We start from the raw sequence: 26,807 nt of genomic DNA, 5'->3' as shown, positions 1-26,807 counted from the left end.
AGTACTCTTTTATGAGATAAAATTTTATTGGTTCTGGTAGGAAATGGGGAGGGCTCAAATTTTCACAAAAAAGCCAAGACCAGTTTTATTCTGACACCAAAAAAGAACGATGAACTTCTCCCCACCATTCCAACCTGCTAGACAGAAAATGAATGCAAACATGGCAAGTTGGAAAACAGTTTAATGATCACTCACCAAAATGTTTACAAGGACAGACTATTCCACTACTCCTGCTGTCACCGTGTCCTTCATGGTAGAGTATCACAAGTCAAAAGTTTCTGATTGTTTCATTTACTTAAAACCAAATGTAAGAAACAACCTAAGTCATTGCAACTTCAGGCTTCAATGTGAAACCGTCAAACCGTCTTGGAAGGGTTTTCTTTCTGAAAGCAGCATTCCTGTCCAGAAGATGCTTAAGGTTCATCAACCTTTCTTCTTCCAACAACTATCCAGTAATAGTTAAATGCCTCAGAATGCACTCAGAGGTCCCAATATTTAGTCAAGGCAAGTATGAAACAGGCTGCATGCCTTCAAGGTATAATGAATATGAGAGTTTTGAGGAAGAGATTAAAGCATCATGGAATCCTTCGAGGACTGAGATACTAAAGCACCAGTGCAGAGAGTCTCATGCAATAGAAAGTCTGGAATGAGTACTTCTTCCTTCAGTACCAGGCCCTTCTAGACTGTGGTTTAGAAGAAGATGATTTTTTTGTGCTTCGAGTTGGGAATTTGCCCCTTCGACTTCAGCCTCCGAACAGCCTCCCTCATATGTTTGGGTTGTAGCGGTGGCATTTCTCCCCACTTCTCACACACATCCAGTGCTAAACAGAGGGCAAGGAGAGAGTTTCATTATCACACAAGAGCTTATGTATTACAATCCTTTTGAGTCCTGTAATTCTCATTAACTCTCTTAAGCTTGCTAAAGAAATAAACCAACACATTTTCCCTTCTTAAGAGAACGCTATAAAATGTATCATGTTAGCTTTAGTATATCCCACATCAGGTATTATCATAGGCAACAGTTTAAAACATATCTTCTCCTTAAAAGAATAGGTATTTCACCAGCTAGAAATTAGCAATGGGCAGCAGCCAGGTTCTTTACTTGATGGACAGGGGGCAGTTCCCAGGGATCATAACATCAGGGACAACTACTCACCATACCACACTGGTCAGCCCCAGTGACTGCTTTTTTTTGTACCTTTACTTTTGGCAGCAGAAATGAGCAAAATCCATTGGAGGAAAATACAGAGTCTGCTTCTGTCACCCTGGGCTGAGGACAGGAATCAGGAGGGCAGATTTCCTAGGTGTTTCCAGGCCTTCCAGTATTGAAATTTTCAAGGAATAATGTTCATGCTCTCCTGAATGCAAGGCTCCCTTTATAGTGTAAATGGAAACCACCACTGGTGCCTTAATAAGTCCCTCACTATAGATATTCTTGGAAATAAGACCACCACAGGCTCAATCCAGTATTTAGACCAACACCACTCACCTTCTTCTACCACCTCCCCGACGAAAACTTTGGAAATACCAGACATAGCAATAACAACATTCTGAGACACAGAGGTACCAGTGATGGACTGGATCAGCTTGAAAGAAGGACAAAAGACTGTGATTAAGGTAGTCAAGGACTGGCTTTGGAACATAGTACCCATAAGAGCTCTGCACTGAAAGAGTTCACTAAAGGCTGGATCTGAAATTGACACCAGTAAAACAAAAGGATTCAGGTGTATAATGGCCTATTCTATTTGTTGAGACCCTATCCCTAGAATACAAAATTACAACTGGTCAGATTATTGAGGGGCATGCTATTTTTATTTTCCTGCCTAAATGTTCCACCAACTTGCCTAACACCTCACTTCAAAATGCCAATGGATACAGCTCTTGAGTCTCATTCAGTTCTCATAGCTCATGGAAATGAGTGTGGTAGTCCATCCTTACCCTTTTAATGGCTGCCTTAGGGAAAGCTGACCGGCGATACATTTCATAACGGTTCAGCTGCTCCTCAGAAAAAGAAGAAACCAGGATTCTAGACAAAGATTCAGGTAATTAAGTTCACTTATAAGAATGAATACTTAAGATGTATATTATTATGTCAATAAAAGCAAGTCTCAGATATTTAAAAAATAAATTTTTCAAGGGATCAATAGTATTAGGCTTAGTGTTTATGAGGAATGAAGAGAAAGCATCTCTACTCTTACGGAACTTGACAATAAGTGAAATACGAGTTCCTTTCTTACTTCACTAAGAACAAAAACAACAACGTTGGGTCATTGAATCACACTATACAGGTTATGTTTTCAGCATTAGGCTCTCTCTCCCCATAAGGCTACGCTTCACATTAAAGATAAAAATTTAATATGTAAATTTATATTCAAACCAGTAGTTTCCAACATTAACAGATTAAGGGGAAATTTTATAAAATATATGGAAAAGGGTTAATAATCTTAATATATAGTTAAATTTTCAAATAAATTAAAAGATGGCCATACCAATTTTAGAAAATGAGCAAAGGAAGTGAATAGGAAATTTATAAAATATACCAATGGCCAATATATAGAGAGGAAAAAAATTAAGCTTCAGTATTAACTAAAGAAATTAAAATGATGAACTAAAGAAAGATTAACATTTTTCATAAAACAGATAAAGAAGTGTTAAAAAGCATGGTATTAGTGAGGATGGGAGGACACAAACTCATACATGCTGGTAGACTGTGAGGTGGAACAATCTTTTTGGAGAATCTGGAAATACAAATGAAAAACCTTTGAAAATGTTCATACTGTTTAAACTACCAATTACCTTCTAGGAGTTTATTTTAGGAAGTAAATGGACAAGTATGCAAAGATGTGCTCAAAGATGTTGATCATAATGTTGTCAAAAGAGAAAAAAAAAAACCAGAACTACAGAAATAGATTACATCATAGTTCATCCACATAATGGAATACAATGCAGCCATTAAAAATGATGATTTATGGGCATATTTACTGACATGAAAATATTTAGCTATATACTGACATATCAAACATTAAAGAATATATCTGAAAAGGTATATACCCAAATATATACCCTGGGTAAACTCTGGGTGGTGGAATTATAAGTAATTATTTTTTCTATTTTTCTGTATTTTCTGAATTATTTGTAATGAACCCATACCATTTTTACTATCAGAAAACATAATGAATCTATTTCCATTTTGAAGAAAATTATGACCTAGATGTATAATTAATGACATGGAAAACATTTACCATATATAATGTGGAAAACAGGTTACAAACAGTCTTTAACATCTTTGAAATTTTTAATTTAATTTATAGATTTATATGTGTAAAGAAAATATCTTGGTGAATATACATCAAAATATTAACAGTGTTTATTTTAGTGGTATGGTGATATTTTTCTTTTTACTTATATTTTCTATACCATAACATAATAAAATATTAAGTGCTTTATTTTCTTTTGAGTTTAAAAAAGAAAAAAAAAATTTAAGGACAAGAAAAATGTATTAACTTTGTGTGGTCAGGTTAGAGCCTTGAAAGGGGAAAGATCAGAAAAGTGACTTACTGCATCTTTTGAATCTCATCTTCATCCACTTTCTGCTTCTTCTCTTTCTTTTCTTTGGTATCTATTTTCAGTTTTTTGGCTGCAGGAGTAAGTAATGATGAGTCTTCCCTTTCAACTGCTGTTAAATCTGAGATATCCTGACTCTTGAGCTAAGAAGACAAAAGAAACCCTTTATACATTTGGTCTACTTCCCAGACTTGGGTAAGGTAAGAAGACATCATTTCTCATTACAACACAACAAATCCACTTATTTTTGTAGTTTTTGGTTCCAGGCATTGGCTGTACCATCAAATATAAGCTACCCTGTCTCTCCTAAAGGAGTTTTCAGCCCAGCTGTGGAAAGAAAACCTACTAAATAGTCCAGTTTTCCAGGTTAGCTATGATCCTAGTTCCAGTTATCTGTTTACAAGGGCAATGTAGTGCCAAGGATCATGAAAACCACTCCCCCTGATCCTCTTCTGACCTCATTCTTTAGAGGGGATGTCATAAAAGTCCTCTCCACCCAGCCAGCTCTTCTTTGTCTAAATCTATAGATCTCTTTACTGATGATGATTCCATGTGGAAAGAATATTAAAAAGGAGGCACCTTCTCATCAAAGCAGTGTTTTTTTGAATTTGGGACTTTAAAGTGAGCTTCTCCCACATGTAGGGCTCTTTTCTTCCTATCTTTCAATACCACTGTATCATGCAAATATTTACTTCCCATTACTAGACTGATAACTTTATTTATTCTTTAGTTCTTTTAATTAATTTATTTTTGGCTGCATTGGGTCTTTGTTGCTGTGCGCGTTCTTTCTCTCATTGCAGCAATTGGGGGCTACTCCTTGTTGCGGTGCACGGGCTTCTCATTGCAGTGGCTTCTCTTCTTGCGGAGCACGGGCTCTAGGCACGCGGGCTTAGTAGTTGTGGCTCGCGGGCTCTAGAGCGCAGGCTCAGTAGCTGTGGCACATGGGCTTAGTTCCTCCGCGGCATGTGGGATCTTTCCGGACCAGGGCTCGAACCCGTGTCCCCTGCATTGGCAGGCGGATTCTTAACCACTGTGCCAACAGGGAAGCCCCTAGACTGACAACTTTTTGAAGATAGGTTTGTCTCTTATTTATCTCTCCTCACATAAATATTTACCATTGTTTTACTCATACTAGATGTTTAATATCTGTTTAATAATGACAAAAAAATCCAAACTTCATCCCCTCCAACAATATAGACTCTAAGGATACAACAAACCTCATTAATGAGATTTAACTTCTGTTTCCTTAAAGAGAAGCTCACATTTAAACTCATACAGGAATATGAGAAGTATGTTGAGAGCGAAGGCAGTAAATCTTTAACAACCTTTTCAACTTCTTCTCTAGTTACTGATATATACAAATTTTCTAACTTCTCTGTGCTTCAATTTTGGTGATTTATATTATCCTTAAAAATGAGCCATTTTTCTTGAAGTTTCAAAATTACTTGTTCTAAACTTGAACATCAAATTTTCTTAAAGCTTAAAGATCTCCATATCAGTGCCTATAGCCCTTTCTTATTTCATAATGTTGTACATTTACATTTCAAATAACCAGGTCTTAATTTTATTGTTTATGTTTTTAAAGCACTAATTCATTAACATCTACTTTCATCCTGATTAATTCCTTGCTCCTACATTCTTCTGGTTTATTTTGTTCTTTTTCTGGTTTCTTGAGCTGGGTGCTTATTTTCAATATCTCTTGTTTGTTAGTAAAAATATGTAAGGTTATGAATTTTTCTTTAAATAAAGTTTTGGTCAAATCCCATTGGATTTGACGTGGCATTCTCTTTGTTAATTTCTTTAATCCAAAAGCTATCTAGAAACTAGTTTAAAATGTCCAGGTGTTAGTTTTTTGGAGGGAGTGGGAGTGGGAGAAATTTTTGTTTTTAATTTCAGGTTCTATTGCACTGTACTAACAGGATATGATCTGTTATGATTTCTACTTTTAAGAATTTATGCTTTTCTTTGTGGTCTGGTATATGATCAATTTAAAAAAGTGTTTCACAAGCATCAGAAATTTTTTTTATCTTCTAGGTGCAAATTTCTGTATGTAGTGAGCTTTTTACTGGACTAAGCTAATTATTACTTAAATCCTTTCTGTCCTTGAGATCTGTTTTTAAAGTTCCTTCTTAAAGTAGTTTTGTCACATTTTTCTTTTTCTAACAGTTCTTAACTTTATATATTTTGATACAACTTTATGCTCTGAAAGTCTGTTTCCATTTAATTCAATGTCTTCACCCATGCTCTCACACTTACATTCAAACAGGAATTATAGCTCTAAGACCCCAAGAATCTACCTTTAGAAATGGAACCTAGAGAACGCTGAGATTCTAGTATCCTGACTGATGCTCAGCGGAGCAACACTGCTGAACTCTTGGGATGGCACAATTGATAGGTTTGGTGCTATAAAGACCCTTGGACATTAGCACCCAGGTCACTGGTAGCAGTGAAATGTCCGAAGAGGATAAGAACGTGACTAAATTAGTAACTACCTCAAAGTCTCCCTTTGACGACTCCGCAGCCTATAATGACAAAGTTACACTTAAACAATATCTAAGAAACCATATTGAGGTGAAAGTGGTACTAGGAATCCTGGGTTCTAGCTTTTGCCCTAAGTTTCAGTGTTGATTGGCATTGACCTCAATTTCCTCACCAGGAAAACCAAGAGGCAATTTGAAATTCCCTTAGAAGTAGCTTTAACGCCTAAGGGCAGGGATTAAAAATACTGACCCAGTGCTTGGGTCTCGGGAACTGAACCGGCTCTGAAGGTTTTGTCTCCTCTCTCCCCCCAACCCCGCGATGGCAGATCTAAAGGGTCACTATCTTAGCTTGGGAGGGACCAACCAAGAAGCCTGTCAAGCAGCCAGTGACACAACTCCTCCGGCCTCATCAACACATCTCTCCCTACCTCGCCTTCTCCAGCCGAGGCCTCTTTCAATTCCCCATCTGCGTCTCCGTCAGTTTCCTCCGGGATTCCGTCCGCGTCAGTAACCCCCGGGCCTCCAGGAGCAGCGGCCGTCTCATCTGACTCCCCTGTCTCTCCACCTTTTTCCGTGGGCGACTCGCAGGAATCATCCATGGCGGCGAGAAGAAAGATGGGAGAGGAGATCGCGATGCTGTCAGACTCAGGACCTCGGGACTCCGCGCAGCACCGCAGCCCAGGAGCTTACTTCCTGTCGTCGCGCTGCTATGACATCACCCATACCGCTCCTCCGCGGGGTCATTTAGAGGCGCGCCTAGAGGACTTCACGGCTCCGATTTACTTCTGATTTGGTGGCGGTGGGGAGAGGGAAAATTGAGGGCACGGAAATCAGTTTGTGGATTTTCCACCTTGGGAAACCAGCATTTGTAAAGGAGAGCTTTGTTGTTTACTGAAGGGCTTCTTTTTCCTTTCCGTCTTTCTCAAAACGCAGTGTCAGTGAACTCCGTCCTTAATCCGCTTTCCTCAGAGTAAAGTTTGGGGACAGGAGAAAACTCAATTCCGTTGTTCGCCCTTGTGGGATGCGGCTACCGGGCAAACGCAGGCAGGAACTCAACCTCTTACAGTTCAATTGGACAGAGACCTCGGGCTTGTGTTAACATTGAATTGCCAGCGTTTCTCTTCCGTTCCTCAAGCACCTAAAAAGAAAGAAAATAGTCATACAGCTTGAACAGAATTTAAACAATGCAGTATTAACTCCACAACTACTGAGCGTCTACTTCGAGCCAGGAACAGTCCTAGCACCACAAACAAAAAACAGGCGGATTCTACGCAATTGTATGATTTTCCCAATTCACGAGGACTCAAGATTGGGGTCGGTTTTACAAATCTGACTTTTAATGTCACTTTGGTTAATGTCATCAAAAGTAAGAGGAGGGCTTCCCTGGTGGCGCAGTGGTTGAGAGTCCGCCTGTCGATGCAGGGGACACGGGTTCGTGACCCGGTCCGGGAGGATCCCACATGCCATGGAGCGGCTGGGCCCGTGAGCCATGGCCACTGAGCCTGCGCGTCCGGAGCCTGTGTCCGCAACGGGAGAAGCCACATCAGTGAGAAGCCCGCGTACCGCAAAAAAAAAAAAAAAAAAAAGTAAGAGGAAATAGGGGCTTCCCTGGCGGTCCAGTGGTTAGAACTCCGCACTTGCACTGCAAGAGGGGCGGGTTCGATCTCAGATCCGGGAACTAGGATCCCGCATGCCTCGGGGGCGGCTTAAAAAAAAAAAAGTAAGGGGAAACAAATCCTACTGGGAGGGAGATATTTCCTTTGAGTGTTTCGCTTTAACGAGCCATTTCAGGGATTGGGAGCATGAAGTGCGGATATTTCCCTTTTAAAATTTTCCTCTGTTTCCTCATTGCGGTACGGAGGCGGGCATTTTACTCACGTCTTTATCACTAGATTCCCACACCCATTACATATTTATGTGTTCAGAAGGAATGGCCTTGGAAATGTAGGTGCGCGTTACCATATTCCTCTCTTTGTTTCTACACGCCTGGATGAATTACCGTATTTTGTGTCCTGCGAGCTCCCAAAACCTTTGGAAAAGGAGCGCACTTCGGGAGGCGCAGACAGGTGAACCGCGTTTTTTCCCTTCCACTTATACAGCGGGTGACCCTGCGACGCTCTCTTCTTGACCTGGGAGGCCTATCTCTGCGCAGCGGGGTGCACTTGGCGCAGACCACAACCACCTGCTCCCGCTCGCTGAGCCCCGCCCAGCTAGGTGGGCAAGGGGGCGGGGCTCGGGGGCGCTCTGACGCGTGACGCCGGATCCCGGAAGTGACGCGCTCCTGGGGGGAAAAGGCGGGGGGAGGGGGGTGGTGTCCCGGCCGGTTTGGGGGGCGCGTTGCCCGGAGACCGAAAGTTTGCGAGCCAGAACAGGCTTGGCGGCGGCCCCGGAAAGGGGGTCCAGGGGGCGGCGGCCCTGGGGATGGGGAAGGAGCAGGAGCTGCTGGAGGCGGCCCGCACCGGACACCTCCCGGCCGTGGAGAAGCTGCTGTCCGGGAAGCGGCTCTCCTCAGGCTTCGGGGGCGGCGGCAGCGGGGGCTCAGGGGGAGGCGGCGGCGGCGGCGGCGGCGGCGGCGGCGGTGGTGGTCTTGGCTCCTCGAGCCATCCCCTATCCAGCCTGCTCAGGTGGGTAACGCTACGGGGCTGGGCAGCTGCCTGGAGACCCCCCTTCCCTTGCCCGTCTCCTGGGTCCCCAGAGAGATCGGGGCTCCGGAGGCCCTGGTGGGGTGGGTTTGCGGGGTGCCCTGGGGCGAGGGCAGGCGGCCCAAGGGGCGAGGGTCGCCGGTGCGGGTCCGCGCGGCGTCAGGCTCTCCTCGTCTCGCCTAACCCGGCAGCGAAGAATGGTGGGAGTGCCCAGGTGGCAGCCTCCGCCGCATGGCACAGCCGGGTTTCACCCTCGCCCGCTGTTGGGTGCCAGCTGTTGTATCTCACAAGCCACTTTAGAGCAGAAAATATGTATATTTTAAATCTCCCTCATCTCCTGCAGAAACTCCCACGCCTTGCAGAATCTCGCGGTTCCCTTGGAGGAAATTCTCTTGATTCCCTTCTTTTGGGAACTTGGAACCTTCCACCAGGCTCTGCAGGACGTGGCTTTTGTTGTTTATATTAAAATTGCCTCTGGGTTTATCACGCTCAAAGTGGTGTTCTTTGAGCCCCTCTTGTGCTTGAAGCTTCCATTCTGGTTCCTTATAGTGAATCTCATTGGATTAGTCTGTTAAGTGTCATATGCAGGGTTCATCAGGGGGTTTATTCATCAAAAAATAAAGCTTTAGAAAGACTTGTTTAGGAAGCTGAGGGGTGCTTTAAACTTTTCCAGGGTCTGTTGTTAAAATAAACACTTGAATCTGGAGCTGTAAGGATTGAGAGAAAAAGGTCGTTTTTATGTGGCTTGGAGGGGGGATTGTAGGTGCTTTGTCAGTGTGAGTAAAATGTGTTGTTTCAGCAGCACTTTCATAGCCGGTTTTCTTTTCCTTCCTTGTTCTTTTGAGGTTTTTAAGAAGTGGAAGTTCATTTAGAAATGGCTTCATTCGCTTTTGTTCCCCATTAGTTTATGTAACTTCAATTTGAGTGAGCTTGGACCTAAAAAGCCCAAGGCTCTAATAAATTGTTAGGTATTAAGCACTGAGTGCAAACCCAGGTCTATACAGGAAGATATTAAAAAGCAGTCTAAGAGAATTCTCCCAGGGGGTTCTTCTGGGGAGGCAAAAACCAGTACCATTTGCGGCAATTTCCAGCCCCTAGAACAATGCTGTCACATAGTTAGTACTCAGGATTTGTTGAATAAATAAAAGTATCAATTAGGAAATGATACATTTCTACATAAACTGATGGTGGTACTCACTGTTAGTAGTTCAGAGAAATGAGACATCACTGTGGGATGAGATGGAGATAAGGGCTTCCAGGAGGAGGGGGACTTCAGCTGACTTTGCAGGATGTGAGGATTTGGGTAGGTGAAGTACTATGAGAGCGTTCCAAGTGGGCACACCATGATCAGGGGCACTGAGGTGGGAAAGGAGACTTATTTGGTGCCAGTGGGTCACTAGAAGAACTTTCTGTCTGGAGCCTTAAGAGGTTGGGTGTGATAAAAAGAAATAATAATAATGGATGGCTATACTTCCATCTTTCAGAGTGACTTAGTCTTTATGTTTATATTCCCAGTTCCTATATCAGTGCCTGACACAAGTGTTCAATAAATGTACTTCGAATGCATAAATTGGGTTTTGAATCTTACCTGGATTACTTTGATATTCCTGCATTTCTGATGTCTGAGAGATGAGAGAAAGACCATACCGGTTTGGAGGTGCCTGTCTCTAATGAACTGAATACTACAGCATTTGTCTGTTTGCCAGAGATACCTTACCCCCCCACCCCCCCACCCCTTAACTACCTTGTAGTTAGGCAAGACTAGAAAATCTTTGTTGATTTTCTTTTTTTTTTTTTTACTTTGGGCCTCATGTTAATATGTCCAGTCTCTGTCATAAAGGGTGGATGTTGTCTCCACTCCCTTGTGTAAGAGAGCTGACTCCTTCTGACTTGCTCCTGTATCTGTTGTCGAGATGGTATATGGCCTCAGAGCTGCCCCGGCCTCTCATCCCTGTGACTCCTAGGGGCAGGGAGGATCTGCAGGCACTAGTTACACTAGGTATGTCATTAATTAGAGATGACTCTGATTAAACCTAGTGAAAGATTTCTGAGAAAATGAAACCATGCATTTAGATAATCCCTAGGTCATCATATCCTCCCTTTTTAGGTTTGGAAATAGTAGAGGGTAGGTCTCCTATGCCCACACACCCCACCTCAAGGACCCTGGGTTATTTAATGAGAGCTGTGGAATTGTAGCTTCAGATTTGGCCCCTGCATTAGCTGCCATATCCTACCCCACTAGTATTGTCAATTGCAGCCTACCTTTGTCCAGCTGTTTGGAGTGACCAAGTCAAGCAGGCAGGAATAGGAGCTTACAGCTGCAGTGGATATAAATGTTCTGGATCACAAGTATGTTTGTCTACTCATATGTTTATGACCCAACCCACCCCCCACCCCCATTCTACAAAGGCTTTGTGCTTATTCTTAAGCTACAAAATGCCTCCTCTCTCACCCATCCCTTTTCTCTTATACTGCTTGGGCTTAGGTCTTAACCTCTTAAAGCCCTCCCTAATGACCCTAATACACACAGATCTCTCAGGCTTCTACTTCTTTGGAACCCGTTATCTGCAGTGAACAGTAGCACGTCAACTCATACTTTGCTTGCCTAGATTTCACAGTTTATTGCTTTACATATAGTAACCCTCACCAATTGAGAACATACCTGCTGAGGATCAGAAAGTCAGCAAAGAAGACTTCTACTAGGAAAAATGTGGTTATGAACTTCATGTCCTTCTGACCTTCACTTATTTACTGTATACTTATTCAGAAGCAGTATAGTATTACGCTTCAGACCACTTCTTCTGGAGTCAGACTGCCTGGATTCATATTTCGCTGCTACCACTGACTAGCTGCTTGACTTTCTGTGAATTACTCAACCACTCTGAGCCTCAATTTCTACATCTGTGATATGGGGGAATATTATCTGTTTTATAGGTATTGTCTTATGTAATGTATGGAAGAAGCTCACCACAGTTTCTGGCACATTGTAAGCGCTCACTGTTAGGCTTCCCCAGTTCCGTTGAGCACGTACAGTTTTGCCATGCTGTACCTGCCACGTGCAAAGTGCCATGCCAGACATGTCTTAAATGCTGTTCTTTTACTCTTGGGTATCTGTTTTCCAAGCCACAACAGATTAGAAACAGTAAATAAGGGAGAGGCCCTGCTCAGGCAGGCACACTAATGCCATTCACCCACCAAATGTTTACCCATCCTCTGCTTTGTGCTAGGCCAGTTGTTAGATGCACTGCAAAATTTATCTCAGGCCTGGCACATAGTAGGTAGTCTGTCAAAATTAGTCCTCTCCCAATACAAGGTCTGTTCCCTTGTAGTGTTTATAGTAGTATGATATGTCTGTATGACAGATTGGCAAAATAAGAGAAAAAGCAATAAAAGGCTAGCATAATTTTTCCCACCGCCAGTAATTTGAGACTATTAACATAGATGAATATAGCCCTACACACCTTGTTAGGCCCCAAACATCACTGCACTATAGCTTAGTGGTGTAGTATCTGTTTATTGTGACTCTTAGCCAATCAAATAAAGATTAAACTACGTTCAGTATAGCTTGTTAATGAAAGTACAAAAAATTTTAGTTTTCTATCTAAATAATTCAAATATAATATTTGTTATTTCAAAGGACAAGCAGTAGATTATCTAGAAAGCATAGTTATCTAAAATGCCTAGTCCTACAGAGGTTCTGAATAGCATGGATTTTACTTTATATAATACTGTCTCATTTTCTAATTGTTGAATGGTTGCCTTTATTCTGTAGCTTGAGACAGGCTCTGTATTAAACTTTTTTTTTTTTTTAAACACGGTATTTTTCAGCCCTGGGCACATAGTAGGGCACTCACATTTTCATGTGATGGAGAGTTTAATATGTTTATGGCTATAGTGAAACTACTGATTTTCAGGAAAGCAACTTCTGTTTGAGAATACAGTAAGATTTGGATTAAAAGTGTTCTAACAACTAAGGGAAGAACGTTCTGAGGAAAGGAAAAGTTAAAAGAAAACACAATTCATTAGCTTAAAACTATGAAGTGGATTATGAGCTAAATACTGATATGTGTCAATGTGAATGATGTAAAGTGAAATGCACTCCTGAGGTTCAGAAGCACAGAGAAACAGACCAAAGGTTGTAATTGAGGAATAGATTGTGTCGTAGTCTAGGAAAGTTCTATACCTGATTTCTTTTTTTTTCTTTTTTTTTTTTTTTTGTGGTACGCGGGCCTCTCACTGTTGTGGCCTCTCCCGTTGCGGAGCACAGGCTCCGGACGCGCAAGCCCAGCGGCCATGGCTCACGGGCCCAGCCGCTCCATGGCATGTGGGATCCTCCCGGACCGGGGCATGAATCCGTGTCCCCTGAATCGGCAGGCGGACTCCCAACCACTGCGCCACCAGGGAAGCCCTATAGGGCTGATTTCTTAAGCATGAGAAGAGTGAATAAGAAAAGAAGCCAAGGAGGCTTGCTGGAGAAATCTGAAAATTTATAGACAGTAGCAATAAATTTGACTATAAACTAGATTTTTACTCTACTGTGGGTGGTGGGGAAATTATCCAAAGACAGTCATGAATTTCCCAAAGATATGAAAAGGTTCTGAAATAAGGAATGAAGAATGCAAAGTTGTTTTTTTTTAAAAATAATTAATTTATTTATGGCTGTGTTGGGTCTTCATTTCTGTGCGAGGGCTTTCTCTAGTTGTGGCAAGCGGGGGCCACTCTTAATCGCGGTGCGCGGGCCTCTCAGTATCGTGGCCTCTCTTGTTGCGGAGCACAGGCTCCAGACGCGCAGGCTCAGTAATTGTGGCTCACGGGCCCAGTTGCTCCGCGGCGTGTGGGATCTTCTCAGACCAGGGCTCGAACCCGTGTCCCCTGCATTGGCAGGCAGATTCTCAACCACTGCGCCACCAGGGAAGCCCGAAGAATGGAAAGTTTTGAAAATTGGATCCCATTTGAGGGGCAATAACGGGTTCTCTCCAAATTTAGAAGATATGACAAAGTTATTCATTGTTTTAAAGAAAGAGGATTCCTGGGCTTCCCTGGTGGCGCAGTGCTTGAGAGTCCGCCTGCCGATGCAGGGGACACGGGTTCGTGCCCCAGTCCGGGAAGATCCCACATGCCGCGGAGCCGCTAGGCCCGTGAGCCATGGCCGCTGAGCCTGCGCGTCCAGAGCCTGTGCTCCGCAACGAGAGAGGCCACAACAGTGAGAGGCCCGCGTACCGCAAAAAAAAAAAAAAAAAAAGAAGATTCCTGATGTTTATTTAAGGAATTCATACTTTAAAAAAAAAGAGTGATTACCCTAACCATTCTATTGAAATGGCCTCCGAGAATGGATGTGTAGCTTGGAAATTATAGTGACGTGACAGCTTTTTCTCATGCTGACCCTTTTACTTTTGCCCTCCTACTGGGCTAGATTTCTTTTGAATGTGCCTATTTTGAGCAAGATGATTTTAACATCCTGAGGAGTGTAACACTGACCATGTAAGGATGTAGAATGGGAGGCCTTAGAAGCAGGAACTCATGGATTTGTGTGATCTAAGTTCCTGCTCTTCTAAGAGAATGCAAGAGCAAAATAACAACAAAAAATACAACTATTTACTAGGATAGCAGTTTTCTGGATCTTCCACTAAACCTTCTTAATTCATTAAAAATGATTTTTAAAGAACTTCTTAAAATACTTCTTTAAGTATAATTTTATTGGGATGGCAACCCTTTTCCTTTCATTTGGAATTGCTGTACATTTTTGCTTTCTCAAAAGCAGAACGTGGTCCCCCTGTTAAAAAAACAAAACAAAACAAAAAAGGTGGCATGCCTGGGAATGACTGCAGCGTGGTTACTTTATATCTAAACATCTAGAGCATGCCTAATGTTAAACTGAGTAAGGCATCTACTGGTAGTAAAAGATAATTTAACATAAGTTTGTTAAGTCAGCGATCTCCCTTAATTCTCTGATTGAAGTTCAGTTTTGAAAAAAAAATTTTAAAAAGAGAATCTATTTTATATATATATTTGTTTATTTATATTTTGGCAGCACCGGGTCTTAGTTGCGGCATGAGGGATCTTTTTTAGTTGCAGCATGCAAACTCTTAGTTGCGGCATGCATGTGGGATCTAGTTCCCTGACCAGGGATTGAACCTGGGCCCCCTGCATTGGGAGCACGGAGTCTTACCGACTGGACCACCAGGGAAGTCCCTGAAGTTCATTTTTGAGTGTCTTAGTTACAAAAATTAGAGACGGGAAACAGTGAAACAATCCTGTGAAGAATTTGGTTTGTATCTAGTCAGCTTCAACATGTTCACTTGTCCCGGGAGGTTCTGGTCCCAGTGAAAGTTGCATCTTTGGCCAGAAAAATCCCTTTGAAGGTTCTTCTCCCTACCCCTCACCCTCCTTGGTTTGTTCACCTCAAACAGCTATGAATTTTGTTTTGCAAAAGGAAGTCGAGGCTATTTCTGCCCTAGTCTTCAGTAGAGAAAGTAAATTACTGGGTTTTATAGCCCAGAGACACCAAGGAAGCCCCAAAAGTAGATAGTGGAGAGTTTGTTCTTGGAAATGTCAGGCTCTCCTGTGGGCAGGAACTGGGTCTCTTCTGGAGAGCCCTCAGAAAATGTTACCCACACCGATTTCCAAAAGATTACTGGGAGATTTTTTGTGGCGTAGAAAATTATATTGTTACATTCATAGAACATCTTCAAATAACTTTGGTGTGGTTAGAGTTAATGGTAGTAATACTAGAAATTTTATGGTATGGCTTCATATTTATCCTTTCTCAGTAATTTGTAGATCAAGTTTGTTTAGTTTACAAATCAAAAAAGAGTTTTTAAAACGTCAGTTGTCTCTGCTTTACTTGTGATGTTCTTACCACTATTAAAAACGGTGGAGATGATCCAGGAAGCAGAACAGCCCTCTGGCTTACTTAACTGGTGAGAGTTTAGCATGGCTGCTAAGGGTCAGGCTCTGATCCATCTCTGCCTTGTGACTTAGGCAAGTTATGTAACCTCTCTGAGCATCTGTGTGTTCATATATATAATGGGCCTAGGATAGTACCTACCTCCTGAGGCAGCATCCCATGAGTTAAGATGTGTAAGACACATAATGCCTGGCATATGCCAAGGGCTTGGTGAACCTGGGCTACTACAGTTACATGATGGGAGCCCAGTGCTCGCCACCTTTGACGAATCTGGAAAGATAATCCTGTTTGTTAAGGACATGTGTTTTTTGTTTTTAATGTTCCCATTTAAAAATTTATAGTAATTGATAGCAGAGGCTCCCAACATTTTCAAATATGAGTCCCATTTTTAAAAGCCTAAAAATGGTAACGGTGGCAAAGTTACAAACTGATAAAGGTTCACAATCTGTTGTCTGAAATCTTGGGGTTTAGAATCCAGAATTTTGGGGGTGCTGGAGGGTGATACTGAGCTCCTACTGGGATCTGGGGCAGCACTCTGAAACATTACATTTTGGAGTGAAACCTGTTAATATTCACACTAAGTGGGATAAATATGAAGCAGCTCCATATCAGTTTTGCACCTAACCAAGTCTGCCGCTAACTTTCGAAAATTTATTTTCATAACTTTTTGGATTCCTGAATTGTAGACAAGGGATTATGGACTTCTGCCTTTATTATAGAAGAATTGCTAGACACATAAAAGCACAAAGAAGAAAATAAAATCATCTATAGTTCTACCACCTAAAGAACTTAACTGTTGCAATTTTTTTTTTTTTTTTTGGTACGTGGGCCTCTCACCACTGCGGCCTCTCCCGTTGCAGAGCACAGGCTCCGGATGCGCAGGCCCAGCGGCCATGGCTCACGGGCCCAGCCGCTCCGCGGCATGCGGGATCCTCCCGGACCGGGGCACGAACCCGCGTCCCCTGCACCGGCAGGCAGACTCTCAACCACTGTGCCACCGGGGAAGCCCCAACTGTTGCAATTTTGGTGTATATACTTTGGTCTTTTTTCTATGCAAACTTTTTATTTTTCTTCAAAACAGACAATGTTCTGTATGTACTTTGTCTCAAATTTCTCCTTGCTATATTGTGAACATTTTCCCCATCATTTTCTTTTCCCCTCAACCTCATTTTAAATGGGTAAGTGGTATTCCATAGTGTGTATGAACTGTAATTTATTTAATCCCTTCCCTACCATTAGACATGAGTTTGATTTTAGTTTTCTGCTGTTGGAACAACACTGTGATGTACATCCTTGTAGATAAGTTTGTGCGTGCTCGTGCTTATGACATTTTATATACTCAGTAGGATAGTAGATGTAATTTGAGTATTTAACCATTGCAAAAGTCACATATGTGCAGTTGAATTTGAGGACTCACAATAATTCTAAGGCCCCTTACATCTCCTGGGTCCTTCTGATTGGAAAGTAATGTACTGATCTATGGCTGCTAAATGCTACTTATATTTAGAAAGGTACCTTTGTGCAGGCACAGGATTTTTATTAGTCAGGTTGGGGCCTCTTGGGTCCTTCTTCAGAGGCAAAATGTTTAGAAGAGGGCCATTAATAATACAAATGCGTTGAGCAATATGCTTCAAGCAGAATGAGACAGAATCCATTTTGTTTTTGCCTTTTGTTGTTCTAGCTTTTATTGTGGGAAATTTCAAACATATAGAAGTCGAGAGAATAAAATAATGAATCCTCACATACCTTAAGTAACCATAAAACAATTATCAGCTTATGGCAAATTTCGTTTCTTTTTATCATCATCCCCCCCCCAACTCAATTATTTTGAAGAAAACCTATATATCATTTAAGTGTGTATCTCTAAAAGATAAGGACTCGTTAAAAAATATTAAAAATACCACTATCACACCTGAAAATGGCAGTTCCTTAAAACCGTCAAGTGTTTAGTCAGTCAGGGTTCAAATTTTCCATATGGTCTAAAATATTGTATTATTTATTTTTTAATTTATTTTGGCCACCTGGCTTGTGGGATCTTAGTTTCCTGACCAGGGATTGAACCCAGGCCCTCAGAGAGTGTGGAGTCCTAACCACTGGACCACCAGGGAATTCCCCAAAATATTTTATTTTATATTTTATAGTTGGTTTGTTCAAATCTGTGTTCAAACAAGGTTCATACATTGCATTTGGTTGGTATGTCTCATAAGTCTCTTTAAATCTGTGGCTTTCATCTCTGTCATTTTTTCATTCCAGTTTATTTGTTGAAGAAAAAAAGGTCATTTGCCCCATTTCCCAGAGTCTGGGTTTCGCTGATTGCATCTCTGAGGTATCATTCAACATGTTCATCTGTCCCCTGTATTTCCTGTGGGCTGGAAATCAGATCTAGGCTTGGTCTGATTCAGGTTCAGATTTTCTGGCAGGATTTCTTTCTAGGGGATGTTGTGTACGTCCTTCTGTTTAGTCTTCTTTTTTGTGATGTCGGCAGCCATTGACGATCACGGTCTAAAGCCATGATTTAGAGTTTGCAAAATGGTGATTTTTCATTTCTATTTTACCTTCTTCGTTTATTAACTGGAATACTTTTTGGAGAGAAACTTTATAGAGAAACCTCATGTTATTAACTACTTGGTTACCCTGAGGTAGAGTTTGTGTAGGAAAGATGGATTAAATGCTTGATTCTTTTCCCTTATTTACCAGTTTTCAGATCAAGTTGGTTTCCTAGTAGTCTTCAGACGTGTCCAATGAGTTTCTTGTGAATAATCATTGTGAACTCGTCCTTTTAAGCTTATTTGTGCTTCAGTAATAACCTTTCTAAAATGTGCTCTGAGACATTTAGACTTTGACAGTTTTACTTTACTATGTAGAGCAGTTGAACTGGTTTGTAATGAAGTGGTGTTGTTTGTATTTGTGTATTTTAATTGAGTGCTATTTCTACTCAGAGTCCTCCAGTTTGTGCTGGTTCTTCTGGTCACTTGCAAATCAAGGATTCTAATCTTCCAGAGTCTGGATTAGTTCAGATGGCTTTTAATTTTTTAAGTTTCCTGCTGGCCATACATGGCCCTATAGGTAACAAAGCCTTAAAAAGATACTCTAGACACTTTAGAGACCAAATTTCTTTAGATTTTAATTATGGAAAACCCACTAAAAATGGTGTTTTCCCACCAGGTTTATGGGGTGGCTCTAGATAAGAATCTGGGTGTGTCAAGGTGAGTTGTTACTTATTCAGTCTCATATGTTACTCTGAATATGTTTCGTGGTGTCACACTTTTTACGTAAACATTGAAGAGTCAGTTGAATTGTCTTTCGTTAAGTATACTAAGCATAGGTCTCTGTCTCATTATTGACTCCTGAGCTATTGCATTCAGAGCTCCCACTCACAGGTCCGATTTTGAGTTCCTGTTCTGTCATCTGTATATTTTCTTTTCTTGGTTTGGAGCTCAACTATATATGAAAGTATTTCTTTTATTTTATCCATTGGTTTTATGTGTTTGGAGTGGGGGTGGGAGGACTGGGTCAGGGTCCTTCTGCTTTGGCTCAGATTCCCCCCCTTGACCAGCCAGATGTACAAATGCTACACCTGTAGTGTCAATTTAAAAGTGATAAAAGCACCACATGGAGCCACTTATTTGTTTCTTTTTGACAGTTGTTGGGACAGTAAGGGTTCTACTTCAGAGAGATCTTGGCCTCTATTAGGCAATGACAGCATCCAGCTCCATCTTACTCACTCCATAGCACTGTCATGTTGGGCTCTCAGATTCTTTAAAGAGCATTGTCATGAGTTAAGATGAAAAACGAAAACAAAAACAAGAGAAGAAATATGTTTGACTTTACTGAGAAAGGAAAATGTATCTTAAAACACTTGAGCTTCATAGTGCCAAGGAGTTCACACTGTCGAGTTGGATGGTGTGTAATTCTTGCAAGACCGAGGCTGTGCCTCTGCCTCCACGTGATGGGGTCTGTCCTCTGTCAGGGTTGCACGCTGGCTTATCCCTGCCAGTGAGGACTCGATGTGACTGGAAGAGCAGCTCCAAATGTATGTCCCACTAATAATAGTACTAGTAGTCAGCATTTATTGACCATTCACTGATATTGCATTAGTAGCCTTAATTTGGAGGGCATTATTAAGTGCTTTTCCTTACTAAGATTAAGAAAGTAAATTTTTTTATTATTGTCCCTCCTTTTATTGAATTTGTGACTTTCAGCTTTGCTTGTGTATAGTCAGATCTCCTAATTACAATTCTTTTCAGTCATAGCGAAAGCTTAAAATCTCAGGGATTTTAATTTTCTTAATTAAAAAAAATTGGAAACTCTCTCTTCTTACCTGTGAAAAACTAGAGACAGTGGTACTATTACTTGAGGTATCAGATACTTAGAAAACACAAGCTAGTGTATTTGGAGGTGGTGCTTTATTTAACCTTAGGAGGACCCTTCTTAAAGGGAGTTTCTGCCTGTACCCCAGCCCTTTTTGTCTGAGTGAACCAACCTGTTGACTTTGTTTTCCTTTCACCTGAATAAGCCTTCATTGTGATTTTCTTTTCAGTTTCCTTTAAACACAATCCATTTCTCAAGTTATTTTTCCTTTTGAATTATAATTGAGACCTACTTCTAAGAAGTCCAGTGGCCAGAAGAGCTTTCAGAACAGATCATTTCAAAAGGGCTGTTTACCTGGAAAATTCTTTCTGGGGCTTGTTTTTAGATCTTTAGCTCTTTGCTCAGCCTGGAGAGGAGCCTGGTCCTGGCTTTGTTCATAACTGTTGGTGTCATGTTCCCTCCTCCTCCTATGATCCAGCTTGATTCTGGATCCTGGTTCGGTTCACCTGCCTGATTCTTGCTTCTTCAGGTTGCCCCACAGCCCTGATAAAACTTCCACAAAAGCCCAGCTCAGATTGCAGTATTTGAGGTAGTTCACTCACAAGTTAGTTCACAGCAGCTCAGAGCTGTCGCTACAGACTCTATGGTAGGTTGGGATGTACACGTTGTTGGGGAAGAGTTTTACTTCTTGAGCACTTAATACTTTCCTCTGTCTGTACCCAGAACTTTACATCTATATTTTCTCAGTCTATCTTCACAGCATACCTGCTAGCTAATTGTTATTATCCACATTTTACAGATGAAGAAGCAAAGGTTCAGGGAGAGGTTAAAGTGACCAGCTCAGGGCCACATGGAGGATGGCAGAGCCAGGAGTCTGATTCCCCAAACTTCTGCTCGTAAAGCATTGCGTTTGACCACTTGGAGAACTGTCTTTGGAAGAAATTCAAACCACCCCTTACTATATGCTTAGGTAAAATTTTACCCCCCAGATTAGGGATTTATTTATTTTAATTTAATAGTTGCTTTGATAACACTTTGTGCCATCCACAGTTCTTAAGCACTTTACAAATATTAGCTCATTTCATCCTCATAACAACACTTTGGAGAGGGCACAGGTAGTATTGCCGTCTTACTGATGAGGAAACCAAAGCCTGGAGCCATCAGATAACTTGCCCACTGTAGTAAGCTGGGAAGTGCCGAGGCTTGCTTCCAAGCCCAGGCAGACTAGCTCCGGAGTCCTTAGCCTTAGCTTCTACGCAACTGGGGATTGTTCCTTTTATTAAGAGTGTAATACAAAAGCCCTTTGGAACACTTTGACTACATAAAGTGAGAGGCTTATTTTTTAAATCATTGGCAATTTCCTTGGAATATAAGAAAGTTAGATGAGGGGAATGTCTTTAAACTTATGCCAAATAATATATTAGTTTAGAGGATATAGGGAAAGCCGTGCAGCTCACGAAGAGGAAAAAGCCTCCCTTATTCTCAAACTTCCTCAAACTTTTCTTCTAGAAAATCCTCACCTTCCTCTCAAGCAGGTTAATGCTTTCATGAATTTCACCTCTGAGAAAATTCAGTACCCTCCCCTCCCCCACCAGATTTTAAAGTGGTAAAGATTTGTTTTGGACACATGCCTGCGGGATGTACCACAGAGGCCAAAGGGTGTGCGAGGGAAGTAAATCTAAACAATTGGCAAGAAACTAGAGGCCTGTGTATTTGAAATTATTTCTAGCTATTGCTACCCATTCTGCTTTTTTACAATTCCTTCCCCTTCCCCTGCCTCATTAGTGGTTTATGACCAGATTTTCCATTCCCAAACAATAATTAGTTTGTCCATAAAATGACTTTCAGAGAGTACTGTCTGGCTGGTTCAAATGATTGTTGATAGTAGTTTGAAGCCTGGGATTATGGGACAGGAAATGTTACTTCCGTAATCCTTGGTGCTTTAATCTTCACAATCCTGTGATATTGGTATTAGTGACCATTTTACTGATGAGAAAGGTTAAAGTGACTTGCCCAAGACCGAGATTTTCCATTTTCAAGGCCTGTAGAGTCTATTTTATGTGGAGATCATGGCTGCCAAGAAGACGTCTGAGTCCCCAGGTTGTAGAAGTAGAAGGAAAAGATAGTATTCTAGCTGAGTAGTACTGAAAACACCTGTGGGTCCTGTATGCTTAGCAGTAATAGAATACTCTATTACTTTTTATCTGTTACAAATGAAAATACCTCAGATGTTGAAATTGGCAGAGATTCCAGATTCATTACTTTTTAATCTGTTGCTATCTCCATTATTATATGTTTAAGAACTCGGCTGGAGAATAGTTTTCTTGCTAGTCACTCTTACCAGCAGCCTTTTTGCTGTCTTTAGCAGACCCAGAGCAGACTTTCAGAAAGGTTTTTAAGTAAATGATCGAGGGTTTAGTGTTTCACTTTAAAGTTTAACAGTTTTTTCTTTCTTGGAGAGTGTATACAAAATCAGGATCCAGTACTTTTACTTAAGTTTTTTCAACCAACTTAAGTTTTTTCAGACAGAGCTGTCTTTTTAAAAATGTCTTTTCTGTAACCATCATGATCTGTTAGACTCTTTGTCTTTAGTTACCATCATTTCTGTTTCCCTCACTTTTTAATATTTACTCTTTAGTCGACTATATATCTGAAAAAATGTGATTATATAATAATGTAATAACCAACATTATTGCCGTGTGTGTGTGTGAACACTTCCTATTGCTCAAGGTATTATCTGATTTCCTTCTATTGATGAAATAATGAAGTCACTGGCTGACTTCATGTGATGAATCTGGCTGGCATCAGGTTTCCTCATTACCAGGTACTGGGACTTGCAAGATTTTGACACCTGTAGCCTTAACCTTCTGCTTTTTAACATTGTTTTGATTGTGTTTCACATTCGTTTTAATGTGTTTAATTTGTTTCTCATTGCCCACTTAGTATTCATACTTATACTAGTCACTTAGGATTGGTCTTTTAGTTCGTGTGGCCATCTGGGATTGAGTGGAACAAAATATAAATCTTGTCTTTCCTTCCTTCACTGATTTTGATGTTAGCCTTTTATTTGATCTGTAGATACCCAGACAAAATCTTTAAATTAAGCCTTAAGTTCTTCTTGTCTGTAGAGTTGGCCTAGGACTGTCTGGAACCCTGGGTTCTGGAAAGCACATAGGTCTCTTAGTTTTACCCTTTAGTCAGCCTCTCCGTGCTTGAACTCTGAAGGGAAGAGGATGAGGGTTAGACAGAAAAATCAGTCTACAGGTAACATGGCCTCCAGGAAGCTTCCTCCTTCAGGGTGCACGCTGCCTCTGGGGAAGGGCATGGGAGACCAGGCCCCCAGGGGCCTTCTGCCTAGAATTACCTCAGCCATTCTCTAGTTGTATGATCTTGGCAATATATATATATATTTTTTGTGGTACGCGGGCCTCTCACTGTTGTGGCCTCTCCCGTTGCGGAGCACAGGCTCCGGATGCGCAGGCTCAGTGACCATGGCTCACGGGCCCAGCTGCTCCGCGGCATGTGGGATCTTCCCAGACCAGGGCATGAACCCGTGTCCCCTGCATCGGCAGGCGGACTCTCAACCACTGTGCCACCAGGGAAGGCCCTTGGCAATATTTTTTACTTCTCCTGCACCTCAGTTTCCCATCCATTAAAAAAAAAGGGGGGGCCAGTGTTTGTAGCGTTTCCTGACAGAGGTCCCAAGGAAGGTGCATCAGCACGTCTTAAAGCAGCTGCAGAGACAGACTGGGGAAAGGACCTACTGCTTACTGTACTCTTACTGTGTGCCAGGAACCATGTGGCTTTTTCTACACCTTGTCCCGCAGGGTGGCTCAGGAGAGAAAGAAGCCTGTCGCCTCAACTATGTGAGTCTGCAAACGGGCCATTGCTCTTTCTGCCCTTGAAGCTTTCATAAACAACTACATTCCTGTATGTCAAGCATACTGCTGTAGGAGATACTTAGGAATACGAAATTGGTCAGTTCCCTTAAGAAACTGACTTGATTAGAGTGATGATAAAATGGCCCCATGATCTCCTCAGAGAAATCGTTGATTCTAGTACTGGGGCAGGAAAAATAAAAAAAGACTAATATGTCAAAAGAACACAGAAGCCAACCTGAAAGAGCTCTCAATTGCCAAAGTTGGAACAATATGAACAGCAAAATAAAAAGCAATAGTAATGGATCATAAGCCAAAGAATAAAATAAACATCTATGAGTTAATGATATAAATGATTGAATAAATAAGTAAATGGGAGAGAAGAGATAGCTCTTCTTTTCAGAAGAATTCCAGTTAATAAATGTAGAAGGAATGAGAGGAATAGAAAATCGCCATTAGCACACCACAGTAATAATTGCTGCAGGCAAGATCTACCAATGAAGGCTAAAATTAGTTTGTGACAGTTTAAGGAGAAACAGCATATTAGCATGGCCTTAAATCATCTTCCAAAAATATTTATTAATTACTGTGGTGGTTTCAAACCATGTCCACATATTCTTTGAAACTCTCCTCTCCTGGGGAGGGAGTTTAATTCCCCTTCTCCTGAGTGTGGGCTGGTCTTAGAGACTGGCTTCCAAATAATAGAGTATGGAAAGGGAAAACAGTAACTTTACCGTGGAAGAACTTGGCAGACACCACCTTAACCAAGAGGTCAAGGTTAACATTTTTAGTCATGTTGATGTCACTTACCCCCTGATAGGATGTGATGAGAAGGGCACTTCACCTCTTATGTTCTTCCCCCAAAATCCATAATTATGGGAAAACAGACAAACTCAAACTAAAGAGCATTCAACAGGATACCTGACTAGTATTCTTTAAAAGTGACAGGGCTGTGAAAGACAAGGAAAGCCTGAGGAACCATTACAGAATGGAGACTAAGGAATTATGCCTACAAATGTAAAGTGGACCAGAAAAAGGGCATGAGTGTAAAAACATTATAAATCAACTATACTTCCAAAAAAAATTAAAATAAACAAAACTGGAGAAATCTGAATAAAGTCTGTAGTTTAGTTAATAGTATTGTACCAGTGTTACTTTCTTAAGTTTGGATCAATGTGCTGTGGTTATGTAAGATGATAACATAAGGGGAAGCTGGGAAGGTACACAAGAGCTCTACTATCTTTGCAGCTTTTCTGTAAGCCTAAAATTATGTCAGAATAAAAAGTAAACACACAAGCGCCATGTCAGGTAGTGGCTCTGAAGTCAAGTTCTCTGGGTTCAGATCTTGCCTTTGCCACCTACCAATTGAGAGAAAATAGACAACTTTCTTAATTTCTTGGCCTCAGTTTCCTCATCTCTAATAATAATATCTCCCATATAATAAGACTGAGTGAAGATTAAATGAAGTTATGCATGTAAATACTTAGAACAGTGGCTGGAACATAGTAATGGCAGCTGCCAATATTAATATTTATAAAGAGGAAGTCCAACCACCTTTTAGGTACTTGACTGTTTAGCCGTGGATGTAGATGGTTGGTGCTAAAGGAGGTTGGAAGAAGAGAAGATGGTAATGGACTAGGGTGGTCTGGAGACCCCTCCCCACCACTCTGTATACCCCTAGGATGCTGGCTTGATTGTGTTTAGACTTTAGGCCTGAGAGAGAGCGAGAGAGTGTGACATTGAGAGTAAGATGACACTTCAAAAAATTGTTTTAGTCCCAACAGGATTGTAGCTATACTTTGAGTGTTTGTTGATTGAGAAACTATGTTATAACAGAGTGACTCTAAAGTTAGTAACACTCTGAAATTAATGTGTTTTATTAAATATGGTAGCTTCTCTGTACCTTTGGGACATTGTGATACGTATGTGCATGTGAGACATTTATCCTGCCTGCTTCCAATGCCTGGTGTACAAATGCATTTGCTGACCCTTTATAATAACACTGTAGCCCTGGGGCTAAGAATCACTGCTGTGGGTGACCAGGAGCTTTCAGCGTGCAAACATGCTTTGACTTCAGGCCTCATCTTTGAGGCTGTCTTCCATCATAGGGAGAGTGTACTTCCTTTATTAGTTAAAAAAAGTTATTGAAGTATAATTTACATACAGTGAATGCACGGATAGTAAGTGTACAGAGCAATGTGTTTTACCTAGTATACATCTGTGTACTCATCACCAAGATCAAGACATAGAACGTCTCCGGTACTCCAAAAGGCTGTCATGTCACCTCCCAGCCAAAAATGCCCCTCCTTGCGGTAACTACCCTTCTGGCCTTTATCACCATAGGTTTTTGCCTGGGAATGTGTTTCCTTTTCTCCACCATACACCCAGACTCATGGGGTACAGTGGGGTGGGAGCAGGGATGGGTCTATATGTGCCGAATACTATACTTGACACATGCCCAGACTTAAATAAATTCTCCCATAAAACCACAGACCTGGGCTTGCCTGGTGGCGCAGTGGTTGAGAGTCCACCTGCCGATGCAGGGGACGCGGGTTCGTGCCCCGGTCCGGGAAGATCCCACGTGCTGCGGAGCGGCTGGGCCCGTGAGCCATGGCTGCTGAGCCTGCGCGTCCGGAGCTTGTGCTCCGCAACGGGAGAGGCCACAACAGTGAGACACCCGCGTACCCCCCCAAAAAACAAAAAACAAAAAAACCCCCACAGACCTGGGCTTATGTTACTTATCTAAATTCAGTCTCATATCTCACTGACTGCAGAGTCCATGTTTTTTCCATTGTACCATGCTCTGTGCCTTCAGCTGACATTTACCATAATAATTATCATCATCATTAATGAGAAGTCACCTTAGTAGTTCCCCCGCCGCCACCCCCCCCCCCCACAGTAGCTTACATGTGTAACTCTCTAGTAGGCGAAGTTGTGCTGATTTGGAACCAAAGGACGATGGCTCTTCATTTAATGAGTCCCAGGCCTTGTGTGAGCCAGTGGAATTAGAGAGAAAGAAAGGCTC

At 41.6% G+C, this 26,807-nt stretch overlaps 2 protein-coding genes across 5 annotated transcripts in view; one reads left to right on the top strand and one right to left on the bottom strand.

Moving 5' to 3' along the window:
* Positions 1-35: 35 nt before the first annotated feature.
* Positions 36-6,725, bottom strand: TAF11 (TATA-box binding protein associated factor 11). Of its 2 annotated transcripts, XM_082663205.1 has the most exons (5): positions 6,473-6,725; positions 3,559-3,707; positions 1,939-2,026; positions 1,490-1,586; positions 36-821 (listed from the first exon to the last, which is right to left on the bottom strand). In XM_082663205.1, the coding sequence occupies exons 1-5, from the start codon at positions 6,641-6,643 to the stop codon at positions 691-693; spliced, it is 636 nt and encodes a 211-aa protein (XP_082519331.1). In that variant the 5' UTR covers positions 6,644-6,725; the 3' UTR covers positions 36-690. The 2 variants fall into 2 exon arrangements, with proteins under 2 accessions (XP_082519331.1, XP_082519332.1); XM_082663206.1 differs by lacking the exon at positions 1,490-1,586.
* Positions 6,726-8,363: 1,638 nt separating this feature from the next.
* The window catches only part of ANKS1A (ankyrin repeat and sterile alpha motif domain containing 1A), a gene marked incomplete at its 3' end in the record, with an annotated part of 188,452 nt that continues 170,008 nt past the window's right edge, over positions 8,364-26,807 (top strand). For all 3 annotated transcript variants that reach the window (XM_082663056.1, XM_082663055.1, XM_082663054.1), the window contains exon 1: positions 8,364-8,668. In XM_082663056.1, the coding sequence (XP_082519182.1) occupies positions 8,466-8,668 (203 nt within the window). In that variant the 5' untranslated portion in view covers positions 8,364-8,465. The remainder of the gene's footprint in view (positions 8,669-26,807) is intronic.

The sequence above is a fragment of the Grampus griseus genome (assembly GCF_964374135.1).
Source record: "Grampus griseus genome assembly, chromosome: 10".
NCBI lineage: Eukaryota > Metazoa > Chordata > Mammalia > Artiodactyla > Delphinidae > Grampus > Grampus griseus.
This window is presented reverse-complemented; position numbering and strand designations above follow the sequence as displayed.